General features: G+C 46.5%; 2 protein-coding genes across 7 annotated transcripts in view; one reads left to right on the top strand and one right to left on the bottom strand.

Moving 5' to 3' along the window:
• Positions 1-28: 28 nt before the first annotated feature.
• MRNIP (MRN complex interacting protein) lies at positions 29-17,042 on the top strand. Of its 2 annotated transcripts, XM_004008383.5 has the most exons (8): positions 29-130; positions 2,049-2,108; positions 8,217-8,305; positions 12,198-12,273; positions 13,623-13,777; positions 14,829-14,916; positions 15,153-15,254; positions 16,341-17,042. In XM_004008383.5, exons 1-8 carry the CDS (start codon positions 65-67, stop codon positions 16,809-16,811), a joined length of 1,107 nt encoding a protein of 368 aa, XP_004008432.1. In that variant the 5' UTR covers positions 29-64; the 3' UTR covers positions 16,812-17,042. The 2 variants fall into 2 exon arrangements, with proteins under 2 accessions (XP_004008432.1, XP_042106790.1); XM_042250856.2 differs by lacking the exons at positions 8,217-8,305; positions 12,198-12,273.
• The window catches only part of SQSTM1 (sequestosome 1), an 86,540-nt gene continuing 84,403 nt past the window's right edge, over positions 16,995-19,131 (bottom strand). For 3 of the 5 annotated variants that reach the window (XM_060415262.1, XM_060415261.1, XM_060415263.1), the window contains exon 7: positions 16,995-19,014. In XM_060415262.1, coding sequence (XP_060271245.1) covers positions 18,637-19,014 — 378 coding nt within the window. In that variant the 3' untranslated portion in view covers positions 16,995-18,636. 5 annotated transcript variants of the gene reach the window in all.

Genomic DNA, 19,131 nt, shown 5'->3' on the forward strand with positions numbered 1-19,131 from the left:
CGTGAAGGGGCGGGGCCGCGGCGGAGCCGGAAGCCGGCGAGAGCGCGGGGGCGAGGGCGCCGCGATGGCGCCTCCTCAGCAGGCGAGGGTCCTGCGCTGCTGCGGTTGCAGCCTTTTCCAGGCTCACCAGGTGGGGCCTCCCCTCCCCCGAGCGCGGGGATGGCGGGCAGGACGAGGCGGAGCCTTGAGAGGCTAGAGCTCTTCCCCACGCCCTGCCCGCAGACGTGGGCTCAGTCTCGGGGTTGCGGAGTGTGCTGAGGCCCGGACGAGTGATGGTTTCAGTTGTGAGAACTAGGTTTTATTGATGTCACTTCTCCATACCCGTTGTTGTGGCCTTTGGGGGGCATTTTGCTTTTTGGTTGTAAGATTTGTAGAAACCAGGACTTCCCTGGTGGTACAGTGGGTCAGAATCTGCCTGTCAATGCAGGGGACAGGGGTTTGATTCCTGGTTGGGGAAGATTCCACATGCCTCCAAGCACTTAAGCCCCTGTGCCGAAACTTCTGGGCCCCGTGAGCTACAGCTGTGAGTCCAGGAGCCCTAGAGCCGATGCTCTGCAACAAGAGAAGCTACCGCCATGAAAAACCGTGGCACCACAGCTAGAGAGTAGCTCCCGCTAGCTGGAACTAGAGGAAGACCCAGGAGAGGCGTGCTCATTCGCCTCCGACTCTGCGACCCCGAGGACTGTAGCCGGCCAAGCTCCTCTGCTAGGCCTGTCCAATTGCAAAGATCCTTTTATAACCATATTCTCTTTCTCTCTCGCTCTTTCTAGCCCCTCAGAGCTAGTCAGTTACTGCTTGTCCTTCCAGAACTTTAAATATTTTTTATTGCATTTCTTACTTGCATATGTAGCTATAGAAAGTACGCGATATTTTTATGGTGTTTGAAAGTAGATGCTGAGAAGTAGAATCTTAGGATATACCCACTTAAATTTGTAATAGATGTTGTTTGTCCTCCCTAGAATCCTTTTAGGTACTTCTCCAAAAGACCCGATGGTTTTTGTTTCAATTGTATTTATTTTTATGAATCAACTTAGACATCTTCATGATGTTAAGCATGCTGTCTCAGTCCATCTCTTTTCTAAAGAGCTTTTATTGTTAGCATTGATTAATTTGGTTTGGGCTGTGCTGGGTCTTCATTGCCTCGGCTTCTCGTTGCAGAGTGCGGGTTGTTGCGGGGCAGGCTTCAGGAGTTGCAGAGCGCAGGTCTAGTTGTGCAGAGGCCTAGTTGCTCTGAGGCTTGTGGAGTCGTCCCAGACTGGGCATCAAACCGGTCTCCCCTGCATCAGCAGGCGGATTAACTGCTGAACCACCAGGGAAGTCCTCATTCCACCTGTTAAAGCAGCTTTGGTGCCTCTTGGTAGCATTTTCTTTGTTGCCATTATAAATGGACTTTTCTTTCATTATCTCTTCTAACTATGTGTTTGCTTAGAAACGATATTAATTTTCATTACATTAATTTTCTACCTAGCGCCTGTGTTAATATATTGTCTTACTGGTTTTAGTAGTTTTTCATTTGATTGTCTTGGGTTTTAAAGAAATAAATCATAATATTCATAAATAAGGTTAGTTTTTTCCCCTCCATTTTCATATCTCTTAATTACTTTCTCTTTTCCAATTCTATTGGCTAGCACATCCAAAAAGAGTAAATAATAGTGCAAACCTTTGACTTGTTCTTAACTTTCATGGGAATGCTCATGGTGATTCTGCAGCTTTAGAGCTGGAAATAAGCCATTTTATTATGTTGAGACACCCCATCTAGTCAGATTTATCAAGACTTGAAATGTTATGGAATTTTTTGAGAATAATAGATAGTAGAGACCGAACTGAACTTGATTCTGTTTATTAATATATGGATACCCAGTTTCCCAGAACCGCTTATTAAATAGGCTCTTCTTTCTTCACCTTTATAATATACTAAGTTTTCATACATGTGTTGGTTGTTTCTAGACTCTATTCTTTTCCACTGATCTCTTTAAATTACTATTTCTGATCCAGTTCCAACTGTTTCAAATAATAATCATAGCTATATTTCTGAAATGTCTTTATAGGTGAAAAAGAGTCTCAAGTGGACATGCAAAGCTTGTGGAAAGAAGCAGTCATTTTTGCAGGTGAGTCCCAAGAAGCAGGGTGTCTAATATGCGCACCAGAAAGCAGGTAGGACGCAGCCATGCAGAAGTGTGTTGCTCAAGGAGCCCTCTGTTCTATTATTGACTCAGGTTCATTAGATAGAGAGCTCCTGCTCCTTAAGACCGTCTTCCTTCAGGAAGTGAAGTGGGTGGAGCGGTGCCTGGAAAGTGGCCGTCCTTTGTTTATTCAGCCAGTCAGCATTTACTGAGTACCTTCTATGTGTAGGCATGGGAAACAGTGAAAGGTAAGAAGGTGTCCTTATTGCCTGTACAGATCTGCCCTTGTGAAAAGGGAAGAGAAACTAAAACCACACATGTAATTTAAAATTAAACAGCACGGTGAGAGGAGAGTGCAGAGTCTGTAAGAGTAATCAGACCTAACTGGGGATGGACAGACAGCTGTTAGAGATCCAAGGGTGTGGAAGGGGCGGGCAGGGTGTGAAGGTAGTCAGGAGGTGAAAGAGCGCATGGACTGAAGGGAGCAGGTTGTAAATGCTCTTATTAACCCAATTTTTTCACCCAGAGTACAGTTTTTTTCCAAGTCCGTACATACTGACCCACCCACACAGTCTCCTCACTGAGCCCTTTGTGCACCTGTTCCAACCCTTGATCCTACCTCTGCAGCTTCATCGCATCATTCTCTTCTTTCAGCTGCAGGGACATTTCCTTCTGACCTTGAAACAGTCCAGACCTGTTTCCCTCTGTGTGCTTGTTGTTGAGGCATCCCCTAGTTAATCTCACTTCCCTGTCAGAAATATAGTCAAGTGTGTTTATGTGAGTATTGTCCATCTCAGACTGTAAGTCCTTGAGAGTAAATGCTTTGCCTCTTTTATTTATATATACTTTTTAAAAAATTGAGGTATAGTTGATTTGCAATATTATGTTAGTTTCAGGTATATAGCAAAGTGATTTAGTTATACATATTTTTTCCTATTCTAATGGAAACATTACAAGTTATTACAAGAAATTGAATGCAGTTCCCTATGCTATGTAATAAATCCTTGTTTATATGTAGTGATGTATATCTGTTAATGCCATATTCCTAATTTATTCCTCTCCCCCTCTTTCCCTTTTAGTAACCATAAGTTTGTTTTCTGTGTCTGTGAGTCTGTTTCTGTTGTGTAAATAAGTTCATTTGTATTATTTTTAGATTCCACATATAAGTCGTGTAATACTTGTCTTTGACTTGCTTCACTCAGTATAATACATTCTCGGTCTATCCATGTTGATGCAGATGGCAATATTTCATTCTTTTTTATGACTGAGTAATATTCCATTAGATTTATATATACAGACACACACACACACACACACACACACACACCCCACATCTTCTGTATCCATTCATCTGTTGATGGACACACATTCACCCTTTTTTCTACATTTTACTGTATACTTTCGGTACCCAGCACAGTGCCTGTGAGATGGTGCTCGCTCGAGGAATGTCTGTTGAATGAATAAATGACCAGCCCCACATTGATGGGCACTTAGGTTGATTTTAGTTTTCATTATTATGAACAACTCTGTAGTAAAAGAAAGAAAGAAAGTGTAGTTGTTCAATCATGTCCGACTCTTTGTGACCCCATGGACTGTAGCCCACCACGCTCCTCTGTCCATGGAATTCTCCAGGCAAGAATACTGGAGTGGATTGCCATTCCCTTCTTCAGGGGATCTTCCTGATCCAGGGATTGAACCCGGGTCTCCTGCATTGCAGGCAGATTTTTTACTGTCTAAGCCACCAGCAAACTCTGTAGTGAAGCTTCTTACAAATACCTCTTTCTTTACTGGACCAATTATTTCCTTAGGACAAATTTACAAGTTAGAGGAATTCTTTCAACCAAGGTTCTCTCAGTTGCAGATTATAGGAAAAAACACTTCAGCAAAATTTAAAATGCACTGGCAAGGTAATGGGATATCTTGTGGGGATCCAGGGGAAGAACTGCCCTTGACCTTTGAAGAACCAACCCCAAGACCTGAAGAGCTGCCAGCCACACAAGCATCCTCTTTTCCCTCCCTCCTCCTCCCTTCACCGAGTTTCTCACTATACCTTCCTCCTCCTCTCCCTTTCCAGCTTTCCTTTCCTTTCTCTCTCTTTCCAGCTCACAGTAACTTACTCCACTCACAGACCACAGAATCTCATTTCAAACCAACTGAAAGAGCTGAGTCCCAGTTATAAACTCCTGGGAGAAATAATCCGATTGATGCGGTTGACTCAGATGTCCACCTCTGGTCCTGTCAGTTGGGATGGGCAGGAGTGGGGACAGTTAGGTCGTCTGTCGCTAAGTATGGCAGCTGAGGCCTACCCTGAGATGGGGTCTCAGAAGTCAGGAGGCTGGCTGATGACTGCACGTGTTTTAGGTGCCAGCCTGTGTTTCTGAATTCTTGAGGAAGGTTTGCCTTCCTCTCAGCGCCTCCCACGCTTATGCAGTGGTGTATGGCTTAGGACTGACTAGGCCACATTAACAGACACCACGATTGTGGCTTAACACAATAGACGTTGTTTCTGTTGCTATTTTGAGCAGTCCTGGGAGAGTTTGAGATGAGCAGGGCAGCTGTACTTGGTGTGATCATTCGGGACCCTGGCACCTGTCATCTTGAGGTTCTGCTATTCCCTGAGGCTTGTCTCCTGATGCCACAAGCCCCTAAAGGTGCGAGATCAGGAAAACACTGCCCAGGAAGAATCTGGAAGTGGTTCACGTTCCAGTGGGAAGAGCCCAGTTTCATGGCCACACCTGACTGCCAGAAAGACTGGAAAGTGTAGTCTAGTCTGCTCTCAGATGAGGAGAGAATGCGTTTTAGTGTTCAGAGAGCAGTTTCTGCCATGCAAGAGAGCACGCACCCTCCCAGTTATGCCATACATAAGTTGTCAGTCTTTGGGGAATTTAATTTATTTCATTAAAGTGTAGTTGAATTACACTATCGGGTTTGTTTCTGCTGTACACCAAGTGATGCAGTTATTTGCAGAAATTGTATGTGTGTGTACACACACACACACACACACACACACACACACACATCCTTTTTCATATTTTTCATTATGGTTTATCATAGGATATTGAATATAGTTCCCTGTGCTGTACAGTAGAGCACTGTTGTTGATCCATTCTACGTATAATAGTTTACACTCGCTAACCCTAAACTCCCAGTCCATCCCTTCCCCACCCTATTCCCTCTTGGCGATCATAAGTCAGTTATCAGTCTTTTTAAATTTTGCCTTTACTCTCTCCAGTTCATCTCCTCCCATTCTCACTTGAACTTGCCCCAAATGGGATTTCACCCCGCACCAGTCTTCTAAAATTGCTCACGTCCAAGTCAGCAATGGTCTCTGTGTTGCTGAAAGTAATGGTTGGTTCTCAGTCCTCAAGTGACGCGGCTTACCGGGGGCGTTTGTCAGTTAGCCGCTTCTTCCTCCTTGAAGTCTCTGCCTGGACTCCAGCCACCCTGCTCCTGGCGTGTGTTTCAATCCTCTTTGCTAGTTTTTTCCCATCTCCTCATCTTCTGAACTCTGGAGTGCTCTGGAACTCAGTTTTTTGTTTCGCTTTTCACCTCTTCTCTAGCCACAGTCATTCCCTTAGTGGTCTGAGATAAGTGTCTGTGTCAGACCCAAGGCCTGCCAGTGAACTTGTATATGCTTCTGGCCGCTTACCTCTCTGCTGGATATCTAACAAGCATCCCAAACCTACATTCCAAATGGAAGCCCTCCCCTTCCTTTCACCTACCTACTTTTCCCACAGTCATCCCCATCTCAACTGCCCAGTCTCTTTCTAGGTGTTCGGGCTACAAACCTTGAACTCATCCCTGACTCTTCTTCTTCTTTTATACTCTCCATGTGACCCATCAGCAAATTTAGTCACAGCGTACCCACGCTGTGCCCACTTGTTATCACAGTGGACTGGGTTGCCTCAGTATTTGCAGCCCCCTCCTGGCTGGTCACCTGTTTCAGCCATACAGTCTCAGCACCGCAGCCCAAGGGTCCTACGTGCTCAGGATCACGTCAGACCTTCCAGGTTGGAGTAATATATGTGCCTTCAGACAGGGCCTGGACGGGGCAGGAGACAATGTAAAATGGAAATGTGGGCCCCTTTGCAAAAGCAGAAAAAAACTGCTATTAAGGGTTCTAAATATTAAGCTCTTCTTTCATGATCTCCTGACTTTTCCCAAGGATTTTTATTTACTAATGGTTTAAATATTTATTTCTATTTATTAATTTATTTGACTGCTCCAGGTCTCAGTTGCAGCGTGCAGGGTCTTTCAGTTGAAGCACATGGGATCCAATTCCCCCACCAGGGATAGAACTCAGGCCTTAGCCACTGGACCACTAGGAAAGTCCCTATTTGCTATTTTTTAAATTTACTATATAATTTATTCTGTGTAAAGAAAAACTAACTAAATGTTAGTTTTAACCAACATTTTAACATGTTAAAAGCTAACATTTAAATAGTGCAGTACCATTTAGACTGTGCAACACTGGTTTTAAATGCTAAGAACATTAGTACGTATGTGGAACATAAACAGAATAATATAGGAGCATTTAGTACACATGTAGAATGATCAGAAACACAGTTTTTCTTTTGTAGCTCACATATGCCTGCATATAGCCTCATGTAGCTCATGTAGCCTGCATATTTGATTCTTGAGAGTGGAAATGTTGCACAGAATTAGCTATGTTTACCTCACTGCTTGACACACACATGTTCTACCTACGCTCTCAACCTTCCACTCACTGATTAGTAAGGAAATACCAAGAAGAAGAGGAACTGTGGATTGTGCTTCTGTCCCTTTTTCTGTGCGTTTTCAGCGCAGGCTATTCCAGGGAGGTAATAGGAATAAGAAGAGATATGATAGGTTTATTGGTTGTTGATGCTGTTGGTGAAATACCCTTGCCTTCTTTCTGCAGCTGAAGCAGGTTCTGGTCCCCCAGGGAGCCCTGGCCCCTCAGGCATGGGCGAACCTCCCGGGCTTAGGCACAGGCAGCGCACGCCGCCTACGCCTGGAGCCTCACTGGGCTCTCACACCCTGCGAGCTCACCGGGGCTCTGCCACCAGGCCTCTGCCACCAGGGCATCGGGCATGCTCTGCGCAAACAGAGTGGCAAGGAATGGTGGGCACATTTGCTGTCCACAACTTAGAACATGTTTCATCATCTCATCAGACTTCACTTACACAACACAGGTTCAAAGATGAATAAGATTTTCAAGAAAGAGAGCAGAGCAGATCTCATGCCCGTAAGGCTGACTTTTCCTGTAACAGGGCCTGCACTCCAAACCTCATCTCCTACCCTCTTTGCCCTAGACCATGCAACTCCAGCCACGTGGCCTCTTCGCTGTTTCTCCAAAATGCCAGGTGTTTGCACTCCTTTCCGTTCCATTGCTTCTGCTAGCTACATGATTCGTTCCTGCTTACCTCCCTGTTTTGTGTTCAGATGTTACCCTCTCAGCGATCCACTCGTGGGCCTCTTGAACACCTCGTATAAAATCACCTACTGTGTCTGCCCTCTGCCCACCCGCACTGCATTGCCTGGCTTTCCTGTGTAGCGCTTCTCACCGTCTGATGGCCTGTAGGTGTCTCATGAGCTTATTATCTGTCTCTTACACTACAGAGCTCTGTGATGACAGTGGTGTTTATACACTCTTGTGTTGTCCTTACCTAGTTCCGGTCCTGGCACATAATAGGTACTTCATAAACATATGTTGAACAAATGAGTGACTACTGAGTGAGAAATAAGTGTCTCCTCTGTTTTGTGGTGTTTTGATAGTGAGGGTTAAGGATCATTTCATGAATTTGGCAGTTTGCGTTACTTCTCTTCTGAATTCCTTATGTTTATTAACCAATTTGTGTGGGGTTTGGGTTGAGTTTGGCTTTGATATGTAAGATTCAGGGTGATGGTGGGCAGCCAGATGGACTGAAATTAGTCCCTGAGACTGTTCGTTTGTAAATCACTGCAGAAATGGCAGTCGTTGCTTGAGTTCCTGCATGGTGCTTCAGGCCTTGCATAGTACATTTTTCCCTTCCCTGAGTTGTGTCTCGAATGGATCTATTCCTCAACATTCTGTCAATACTTCTTAAACTCATATCTGTGTTTGTTTCTCAGGCTTACGGTGAGGGTTCTGGTGCCGACTGTAGACGCCATGTCCAAAAATTAAACCTGCTGCAGGGACAGATTTCAGAGATGTCGCTCAGGTATGATAGTTTGAGGGAGGCCTGGTTATCTTGCCCTGTTTTCATCTTGAGTGGATGGTGGCAGTATATGATGGAGAAATCCCTTAGATTTCCATGTCTAACAACATGGCAATTAGATACTGAACAGTCTTTCCACTGAAGTTAATTTCAAAATGCCAGCCACAATATTTTAAAGGCACTGACGAGATGACAAGAAGGTAAGTAGCCATCAGAGATCAAAAATGAAGCAAAAGCCAAAATCCAGAGAATAAGCTGGGCTGCTGGGGCATTTGAAACCTGTTGCCCTGCAGCTTCCAAGTAGCTGGGAGGGAGGCAGGAGACGAAACAAAGTCTGTTCAGTGTGGGAAGGTCAGTCGGAGCCCACCACATAAAGCTGAGTCCCCAGAGGAGTACCCCCTTGGTGTACAAATGACCTAGAAAGGCACCCCTCCGAGGTAGGTTCACCCAGCCTGTCTTGCCCTTGGCACTGGCTAAAGAGGGGAACCGCTGCTTCAGGATTTTGTAAGCGCAAGGACGCTGTCACGTGACCTTTACACATGCTGTGTGAAAAGTCTCAAGATGAGGACTTAGTTTCTTTTCTTGACTGCTGGGTCTCTGTTGCTGCACAGGCATTTCTCTCGTTGCCGTGAGCCGGGGCTGCGCTCTGGAGTGGTAGCACGTGGGCCTCTTGTCGAGGCTGATTCTCCTGGTGCAGAGCATGGAATCTAAACTGCATGGGCTTCAGTAGTTCCCAGGCTCCAGAACACAGACTCAATAGTTGCGGCAGACAGGCTTAGTTGCTCCATGACACGGGGGATCTTTCCAGACCAGGAATCAAACTCATGTCTCCTGCATTGACAGGCAGATTCTTTACCACTGAGCCACCAGGGAAGCCCTTCAAACTTATTTTTAAATTGTCCCAGGAAGCAGAGATAAATGTAGCTCCTTTTTGGAGCAATACATCTTCAACCCAGGCATCAAAGGATATATGAAATTCCAAGTGGCATATACCCAAAGTTAAAGATCATTTAACTAACTTAAGGAAGCATGTCACCGTGAGCAAAAGACAGCAGAAATGACAGAGAAGTCAGGTCCAAAAAGAGTTCAGAATACATAATATTGTATGTTTAATGTATTTAATGAAATTAAGTGAAGATGGTTGATGTAAAGAAGAGCAAGAGACTTTAAAAGCTAACCAGTTTTTTAAAGAACAACCAAAAAGTTTGTAGAAATGGAGAGTTTAGTCACTGAGATTAAAAGGCCCTGCACCGCAACTCCCGAGCCTGTGCTCTGGAGCCCACAGGTCGCAACACAGGCCGCCCACACGTCTAGAGCCTGCGCTCCGCAACAGGAGAAGCCGCCGCAGTGAGAAGCCCACGAGAAAGCCCAAGCGCAGCAACAGACCCAGCACAGCCAAATACAAGTAAATAAGTAAACTTTCTAAAACAGCTTAGTGGACTGGTAAGCAGATTAAGTGCAACTAAAGAGAGAATTGGTGAAATGCAAGATAAGCCTGAAGAAATTATGCACAACTGCCAGTGTGAATGAGACAGAAAGGTGGGAAGTATAAAAGTTCAGAGACATGAACTCTACAGAGATGAGTTCCAGCAAGAGATAATAAAAAGAATGGGAAAAGTCAATATTTGCAGAAATGAACATAACTTTTTCCAGAATCAAAGGGCTTACATTCTTAGATTCAGGAAATGCATCTAATCCCAAACTGGATAAAAATATTGTGTCTGTAGCAGATCCTAATGAACCTATCCAAAAGCTGCTGCTGCTGCTAAGTCGCTTCAGTCGTGTCCGACTCTGTGCGACCCCATAGATGGCAGCCCACCAGGCTCCGCCATCCCTGGAATTCTCCAGGCAAGAACACTGGAGTGGGTTGCCATTTCCTTCTCTAGTGCACGAAAGTGAAAAGTGAAAGCTACTAGAACTAATAATTTAGCAAAATCACAAGGATACATGGTCAACATACAAAACTAGATTTTATTTTTCTATAACTGCAGTGAATAGTTGGAAAACTATTTTAAAAATCAAATACCATTTATGATACCATCAAAAATATAGGGATAAATATAACCCAAAAGTGTGCAAGATATTTTCAGTAAAAATTATACAACTCTGCTGAGAGAAATTTTAGAAAGATCTAAATGAGGAAATATGCTCATGGATTAGAACATTCAGCATTGTCACAGTGTCAGTTCATCCTAAATTGATCTATAGTCACCTTAATCCCAGTCAAAATTCCAGCAGTTTTTTTTTTTATGAAATTGACAAACTGATCCTAAAATTTATATAGAAATGCAATTGCCAAATCGATTTTGATAACAAAACTGGAGGACCTATACAGGCTGATTTCAAGATTTAGTGTCACACTACAGCAATCAAGACAGTGTGATTTTGAATATACATTCTGTGGTATTTTCATACAGTAGAATACTACTCAGCAACAGAAATGACATGGGCAAACCTCAAAACCATTGCCGAGTGAAAGATGTCGGACGCAAAAGACCAGACGCTTGTGAGGATGAGTGGTGTTCACCTACAAGGGCAGAGAAGGGAATTTTAGGGTGACGAAAATTTTGTAAATCTTGCTAATTATAGCTCAATAAATTTTCTATATCTTGATTGGAGTAATAGTTTCAAAAATATAATTTACCAAACTCATCTGGTGTACCAACACTTAATTTGGTACATTTTAGGGTAGGTTAATTATAACTCATACCTCAGTAAGTTAATTTTAAAAGATAAAATCCACCCTTTGACACAACAACATAATGAAATTAGAGAAAATGGAAAACCAAGGGAAGAACTAGAATGTAGCGAAACGAGAAACCACCTGCTGGGAAACGGTAGACGCCGGTTCTCAGGGTAACGTCAGAAGTGAGAAGACAGACCGTACCTTCATACTGCAGAGAGGGGTTCTGTAGTGGATGGAGTTGAGTTCCCAGATCATAGTATGGTGAGCAGAGTTCTGGTCAGTAGCAGGCAGGACACTGCTCAGCTGGACACTGGGGTGTCGACCGTGCGGCAGAGTAGGCATTTCACATGCATGATCCCATTTCACCTTCCTCGTCACCCCAGGAGGATCATTCGCTTTGGTTTACAAATGGAGAAACTGACATAGAGGTGCCCACGTTTGGTGGCCTTGGGTTTCCATTGTAGGTCAGTAGAGAGAGTTCCTCGTGTGAGGAGGCAGCCCTGTTGGACACGGGTGGTTGCGGCTTCGCTGCTAGCCTTCAGCCCTCGAACAATGCGTGTTTTAATTGGCCATCCGGCTCCACTCGAGGCTGCAGAGGCTCCGGCTCCTCACTGTGCTCTCTGTGTGAGGAAAGACCCCTGCTATCCCGGGAGGCTGGGTGAAGACACATCTGACTGTGGAAAAGGCCTTATCTCGTAGCGGCTGAGATAGCACACATCTATAAAGACACTCCTGTGACCCTCTGCAGTGGGGACCTCGCCGCTGCTGGTGGGAGGGACTGTCAGAGCTCAGCTGAATCGGTCTCTATTCAGGCCCCGAGCAGGGCAGGCGCACGCGCGCTGTCTCGTTGATCTTCACAGTCCCCTTGCACTCTTATCGCCATTTGTAAATGAGGAACCTGGGATACAGTGATGTACCCAGAGTCACACAGTCGATGACAGCCAGTCTTTGGCAAAGCCGCGAAGAGCGCCCCTTCTGCCCGATGTTACTTTTCCTGTTGCTCCAAGGAACAGATGGTCCCTCTGCCTTCTGAACTGCTGGAAGATGTCCAAGTCACATCGAAACAACAGAGATAAGTTCAATCAACAAGGTCCCCTGAGCAGGCTTTCATCGCCATTGTTAAGTCTGTGCATCCTACTGTTCCCGCCCTCACTGTCCTTCATTTTCCTGGTCGTTTTACAAAGAACAATTGTACGATCTTTCCCTAAGGTCTCTGGGAGATTCCATAAGTGCCAATGAGGAAGAAAACGTGGGCCCTTGGCAGGCGGCCTCTGCAGGTCCACAGGTAAGGCAGCAGCCCCAGCTCAGCCCAGCTACCTGAGCCAGCTCTGCCACGAAGAGGCTCCAGGCACGCATGCATTCGTCATTTGTGCTGTAAACAGATGTTGATGTCACTGACTGACGAAAGCTTGGCTTAGAGCTGCGGGGAATACAAAAATGAATAAACCTTTCCCTTTTATAAGTGTGTAGACAGCCATGTAAACAAATATTTGCAATACTATGAAAAGGGCTTTTTCTTCTGACTGCTTGGCAAATTCTTCTGAACTTAACTTGAGATTCACCTGCTTGTCCTCTTCCCCTTGTTCCGAAGCACCCTGGGTGGGGAAAGGATGCTGTTATAGAGCGCCTGGGTTGCTATGTCCCCTTTCTCTAGATGGAGCCACGCAACAGGCTCACGTTCTGCTCTGTCCCGGGGCCTCAAAGTAGGTGCTCAGTGTTGGGTGGGCAGTGTGTCAGAACGCCAGTGACTGAGCAGAGGACACCATTGGTACCTCCAAGATGCCATGGGTGCAAGATCACTGTCCTGCCAGGGACAGGGGAACAACTGTCTGACAGGCTCCCTGGAAGAGCTCCACCTTTGATCACAGAATTATGCTGGCAGCGTCTACACTCCAGGTTCTCTTCATATTTTTATTATAAATAGGGGAGATACTCTTCAGCACACCACTTTAACACATCAGCTCTCACATGCTTGAGTCTGTCCTTTCAGTTTCTTTACTTACAGACTTAATCTTTCATCATCGCTTCTGTAAGAAATACTTGTTTGCATCATCCTGGGATTTTCACTTGTATCTTCTGTGTTGCTATATAGCTTTCAACTATTTTCATTTTTAAAAAGTATCTGCAGAATATAGTGGATTTGCCAATATTTATTCCCTTCTTGTGGAGAAGGAAATGGCAACCCGCTCCAGTACTATTGCCTGGAAAATCCCATGGACAGAGGAGCTTGGTAGGCTACAGTCCATGGGGTTGCAAAGAGTCGGACACAACTGAGCGACTTCACTTTTATTCCCTTCTTATTGGGCATTTACCAAACTTCTGCTATTAAAAATATTTGCAATTATTGGTAACACTTTAATGAGCATCTTCGTGCCTTCATCTTCATTTGAAACTACTGGACCAGGGAGTGTGGACATTCGCAAAGGTCTTGGTAAGTTGTGCCTTGAAGCTTTCCCCAGGTGCGTGCCAGTGTGCTCAGTTCAAGACCTCTCTCTCTCATTACCTGTTGGTCGAATTCTTTTCCTGGTGGTGGTGTAGGTATGGGTCCTGAGGCCCTTGGGCCTCAGAGTTGCACTGGGGATTCTCAGTAAAGGTGCCTACTTTTGAGAATAAATTTACTTCCCAATTCTGTAGGAAAAACCCCAGCCCTCAAAGAACCGCTGGCTGAAGTATCTGGAAAGGGACTCCGAAGAACTGGGGCTGAAAGAAGGATTGTGTTTCAACAGACAGCCTTCATCCGGGAGAGAAAAGCCAGACCCTCCGTTCAGCACAGGCCTGCCTAGGAAGAGGTGCCAAGCCCATCACCAGTCTAGCCTCACCCACCCCCACCTAACTGCCCCGTGGTTTGGGGACGGACAGGCAGCTTCCACGGTTGGCAGGGAGCCTGAGGCTTGTGAGCCAGAAGGCGCCGTCAGCACAGGCCCCTGGCCGGGCTGGGCACCAGGCGCAGAGGTGGAGGCTGAGCAAGATGCCAGTGGAGGCGCCTCTTAGGAGTCTCACTTAATTCAGAACATCTAGACTGTGCTGACCTCAGGGAGGAACTCAAGGGCAAGGTTGACAAAGTGAAGTGTGGCCAGAGAAGCTAACGGGCCTGGGAGATTTTAGCTGAGAGCAGGAAAGACCTGATGGTCACAGGTCTCCTCTCTCAGCTTAACCTGCATTTCAGTGAGTTTCTGAGAGACCTCTTCATGTAGGATTAGGGTGGCTCTTCCAGGGCAGATGCTTTGTGGAGGTAGATTCCAGTTCAAAATAAGAACTTTCTAGCAACTGCAAGCTATAGAGCAGAGAAATGGACTGCCTTGGATGTCACTGGGCAGCCTGTTGTTGGAAATAGGGCAGAAGCTGAGCAGCCATCTGGGAAGCTACAAGGGATGGCAAGGTACTGGGTGTCAGAGCAGGCGACCACCAAGTCAGGGTCAGCCCACTGCTCAGTGGTGAGACTCGGCTGTATTTTTTAATTTTATTGAAGGATAGATGATTTATAATGTTGCGTTAGTTTTGGGTTTACAGAGTGACTTGGTTATATATATAGTGGTAGTAATACATGCGTGTGTACATATATTCGTGTTGAATCTCTTTTCCATTATAGATTATTACAAGGAGGACTGGATCTTTTTTTTCACATTGTTGAGGTTGTTTTTTATGGACGATTTTGAGAATCTTTGTTGAATTGGTCACAATATTGCTTCTGTTTTATGCTTCGGTTTCCTGGCCAGGAGGCATGTGTGATCTCCTTGACCAGGGATTGAACCCCGTACCCCTTGCATTGGAATGGAAAATCTTTACCACTGGACCAGGGTAGTCCCAGGACTAGATTCCTGACAGCATTTTCTTTGCCAGGAAATGGAACCAGAGCACAGTCCAGCCTCTCTGCATCCCTCATGTCCAGGACTCCAGAAACTGTGAGGTCACTTTGAAGTCCTTGAAGGTCAGTGTCCCAGTGTCCATTGAGCACACGCTGGATTTTATTGTTTTTTTGACTATTAAAAGACTTATACCCTCCCCCTCCGTCCCCAAAGTCCAACTTCCCATGTGTCTTGTTATGTCTTAAGCCAACTCCTTTCTCTGGCCTGCACTGTTTGGGTCTCATGTTAACTGGGTCAAAAGGGCAACTGGATGCCTTGGAGACAAGCAAGGTTGACCAGTAGGACTTTTCTGCATCAGGACCGTCCTCTTCGTTCTACATGGAGCGCCAGGTCTTCACCAGACTGTTCAACTTGGGACCTGCCCTGGATTTCTGAGGAACTGTCACCTTCATTTACCCAGGTGGGTTCTTGTGAATTTGGGGCACTCTCTTCACCTAGAACCTGCTCTTGTTATTGATGCTTCAAACCTAGCAGACCCCACCATACCTTCCAGGCCACAGAATGAGGGTTTTGCTTTATGCTGTCGTGGGAGCCACAGGTGTCCAGACAGAGGAACTCTGCCAGGCATATGTCACTGCTGCACCAACATAGGCCAGGGTTGACCTGACCAGCTTCAGACAGTAGTGGAGAGCACCCATTCAAAGCCAAGAGGCAGAGATCAAACTTGGTGTTGCTACTAACTAGCTGTGTGACCCCCAGGTAAGGGTATAGCGCTGAATCTCCAAATTATAGAATAATGAGTGTGATAGTTACTGACGTACCAGTCCCTGGGCTGAACATTTTAACTGCAGTGTCTAATGCTCACAAGCCTGTTTTGTTTTGAAGGTGAGGAATCAAGGCTGGCACAGGTCCAGAGAGGTCACAGCAACTCAGCCCCAGAGCGGGCAGTCTCTGATCACTAACAACTACCCAGAGCCGCTTCCATGCTGCCTGGGGGTGGTGCTGCGGGTCCCTCCTGTCATTGCTTTCATTCCTTTGTAGGCAGTGACACTCATTTTTCAGTGAGCCCTTGTTTCCTGAGGGAGAGACGCCAGGCCCCAGCGGTACTGTCACGTTCCGTACCTGCAGCTTTAAAACCCTCGACACGGCTAGAGACCTTTCCCCCTGCCTGGCGATGAGCACATGGTGACTCCAGATGGTTTGAGGGTCCTTCTGCTCGCACCCCAGGCACTCCCTCATCTGATTCTAAGGTCCCATGAGATAGATCCACTGATCCCATGGGAACATCTTGCTCTTTTGGAAAGCCTGGTCATGGAATTTGGAGAGGGCATTTATTTGCTGTGCTTTGCTTAATCTCAAAATCAAGGCATATCCCTAGCCTGCCAGCCTACAGGATAGTAGACAACACGGAACAGAAATTGTCAGTGCCGAGGTTCATTCCAAGAGTAGTGCATGCCCAGGACCCGCTCCTCCCTGTCCCTTGCGTCTGCTAGGCACTTGTTCCTCTGAAGGGAGAACGTGCCATCGCCTCGTGTCTCCACTGCAGGACCATGCTGGCCTGGCGGGGAAGGGTAGAGAGAGCCGTCGTGAGGACCGGGACACCATGGAGCTTGTTCCCCAGGGGGAACCACCGTGTCCTGCCCAGCAGGTCAGGACCATGTCTAAGTGGGAACAATGTCTTGGAAACAGCTCACATTTGGACACAGAGCCCCTCACCCCTCTGCAGAGAGGCCTCAGGCCAATCCAGGCAGCGCAAGCTGAGCAGGGGCCCCCCAGGGCCCAGACTCCAAGGGAAGGAGGCCTCTGCAGGCTCCCCGGTGCATGCCAGTCTCCTCAGACCACACACACTCCCATGCCTGGGCCCAAGCAGGTCTGTGGGAGGATCCCCGAGCAGTCACGGAGCACAGGTCCTTGGGCAGAGGGTGCGCCCTTGGTCAAAGGGGTGCAGGCACGTTCTTCACTCATGCGTCTGTGTGACCTTTTTAAAACTGGAGAGGACTTTGATGACGATCTGTGAGTTGAAACTAGTATGTTACTCATGTAGACATTTGTTACATGAACCCTTCAATTCAGTGACCTCTGTGCCACTGAAAACAGGGTTCCCCAAGTTGCTTTCAAATAGTAGGACTGAGGAGGACTTATGGGAACTACAAGAAGCGACGATAAATATGACCATCAAACAGATTACCTCTCATACATCTTTGATTAAAGTGTTTATATCTTTAATTAAAATTGTTTACAAATAGAATGGCTACAAAGCGATTTTCTTAACTTTAAAAGCAGCCGACACGTTTGGAAATGGTAACTACAGTGGTTATGAAATAGGCAGTACTCTGAACAACATCAGTTCCTCTGTGAGCCCTTCTTTATTCTCAGATGTTAGCTACAGTCCCGAGCTGTAATCGCTACAGGACAGCCTTTTCCACCCCGGCTGAATGCTGGTGATCCTTTAGCTAAATTCAGAGGATATCAAACTTCTAGCAGAATATCAATTACATATCAGTGTAGTCATTAGAAAAAGCAGGAAGCCATTTGGCAAGATCTACTCTGGACTGCTGGTATAATCCTGCAGGGGGAGTGCGGACAGGATGCAGTACGGTCTCCACGTGCTCCCCAGCGAGGAGTCTCTCGCTCTGCCCCAGGGGGGCTCCCCTAGCTGGAAGGAGCCAGACATCCACGGGAAACTGATCCGTTTCTCAGAATCAGCACTCACACACTTGGAACTCCCCCCATGTCACTTGCTCTTACTGCCCTAAATGGCTTTGTGCATCCCCACCCCCCGATTCTGAAAGAAGAATGACGAGAAATTGGCACTTAGAGGCACTGGGGTTCTACACTAACTCAACACAACTATGAGACAAGAAAGGGGACACAGAATGTGTGAGCAGACATCGTCACAAAGGTGGTGGGTGTTTTGAATACTGGATGGTGTCCAGGGCAGCCCCGATGTCGTAATTCTTGGTCTGCAGAAGCCTGGTGAGCCAGCCGCCTTCATCAGAGAACCCCATGGATAGCATCTGGGAGAGGGACTCAATCAGCCGGGGATCAGCTTCTGCCAGAGAGAGTAACAACAGCTATGAGGAGGCGGCACTGTGCCCCAAATGTGCCTGTACATGGCCCTTTCACAAGGTCTAATCCTCACAGGGACCCTCCAAGGCAGGGACTGTCAAGCTTTTTCTGTAAAAATCAAGAGTAAATATTTTAAGCTGCTTTGCAGGCTATTTGGTCTCTGTCACAAATATTCAACTCGGCTGTTGACGTATAAAAGCAGCCACACAATATGTAAAAAATTAGTGTGTCTATATTCCAGTAAAACGTACATTTATGAATACAGATTTGAGTTTCATCTCATTTTCCCATCTTGACTTTCTTCCAACCATCATAAAGATGACAAAGTCATTATTGGCCCATAGGCCATAGTTTGCCACTCCCTGCTTCAAGGCAGAGAAGATAAATACTGGCAGCCCAAGGGCTGAATGTGGCACACAGATGGGTTCCACCTGAATAATGGTTTAAATGTCTCTGCCATGTGACAGAGATGGACCAGAGCAGGGTGTGAGTGGCCTCACTTATTCAGTGTGTGTCCCCAGGCTGCCACACTCCCCACGCAGCCCTCCTGCCTTCCACACTACCCCCTCTACATGGTGGCTCCCTGCCTGGCTGCTACTGGGAGCGTGACTGTGGCCCCCGCCTAAGACCAGCACTTTCCACGAGCAGACAGTGGAGATGGGCTCCGAGTCCACTTTCAGCAGCGCACGGCAGCGCCCGAAGCCAGTGCTGCCGCCACGTCGCACCTGCCTTCATAATTCCAGGTCTGCGCTACGTTTTAGAAATTACTAAAACTAGCTGAGCTTACTAAGGCTCATAGAGACGCAGAGGAGACAAAACCAACTCCTAGATTTCTCTTGTATCAATAGACAAGCCCTGCAGTAGAGACTGTAATGCCTGTCTGCGTTGCTAGAAGCAAGTGATAGGATGTCTGAATGGAAAAGGGAGTAGTACAGAACTATCTGAAATCCCTTGCCTGGTGGCAGATGTGGGTACAATGCAGCTTCCTTCAGTCCTGTGGGTCCTTCCTGGGAAGGATCCAGAGAGCTTGGCCCTTCAGATTCAGGCATCTGTAGAGACTGGAGTTCACCTGTAGACGGGTCCACCTCTTTTGAAGACAGATGAGTCCAGTCATCATCTCCTCCTGAACAGTTATCAGACTCCATCTGTTCCTGAAACAGACCCCCAGTGAGCACAAGAATGAGAACAGCCGGCCACCGGACCACAGCCTCAACTCTGCGAGAGACAGGGCACGCAGGACTAGCAAGAGTCCTTTTGCTTTACAGAAT

Source organism: Ovis aries, chromosome 5, assembly GCF_016772045.2.
Source record: "Ovis aries strain OAR_USU_Benz2616 breed Rambouillet chromosome 5, ARS-UI_Ramb_v3.0, whole genome shotgun sequence".
Lineage (NCBI taxonomy): Eukaryota > Metazoa > Chordata > Mammalia > Artiodactyla > Bovidae > Ovis > Ovis aries.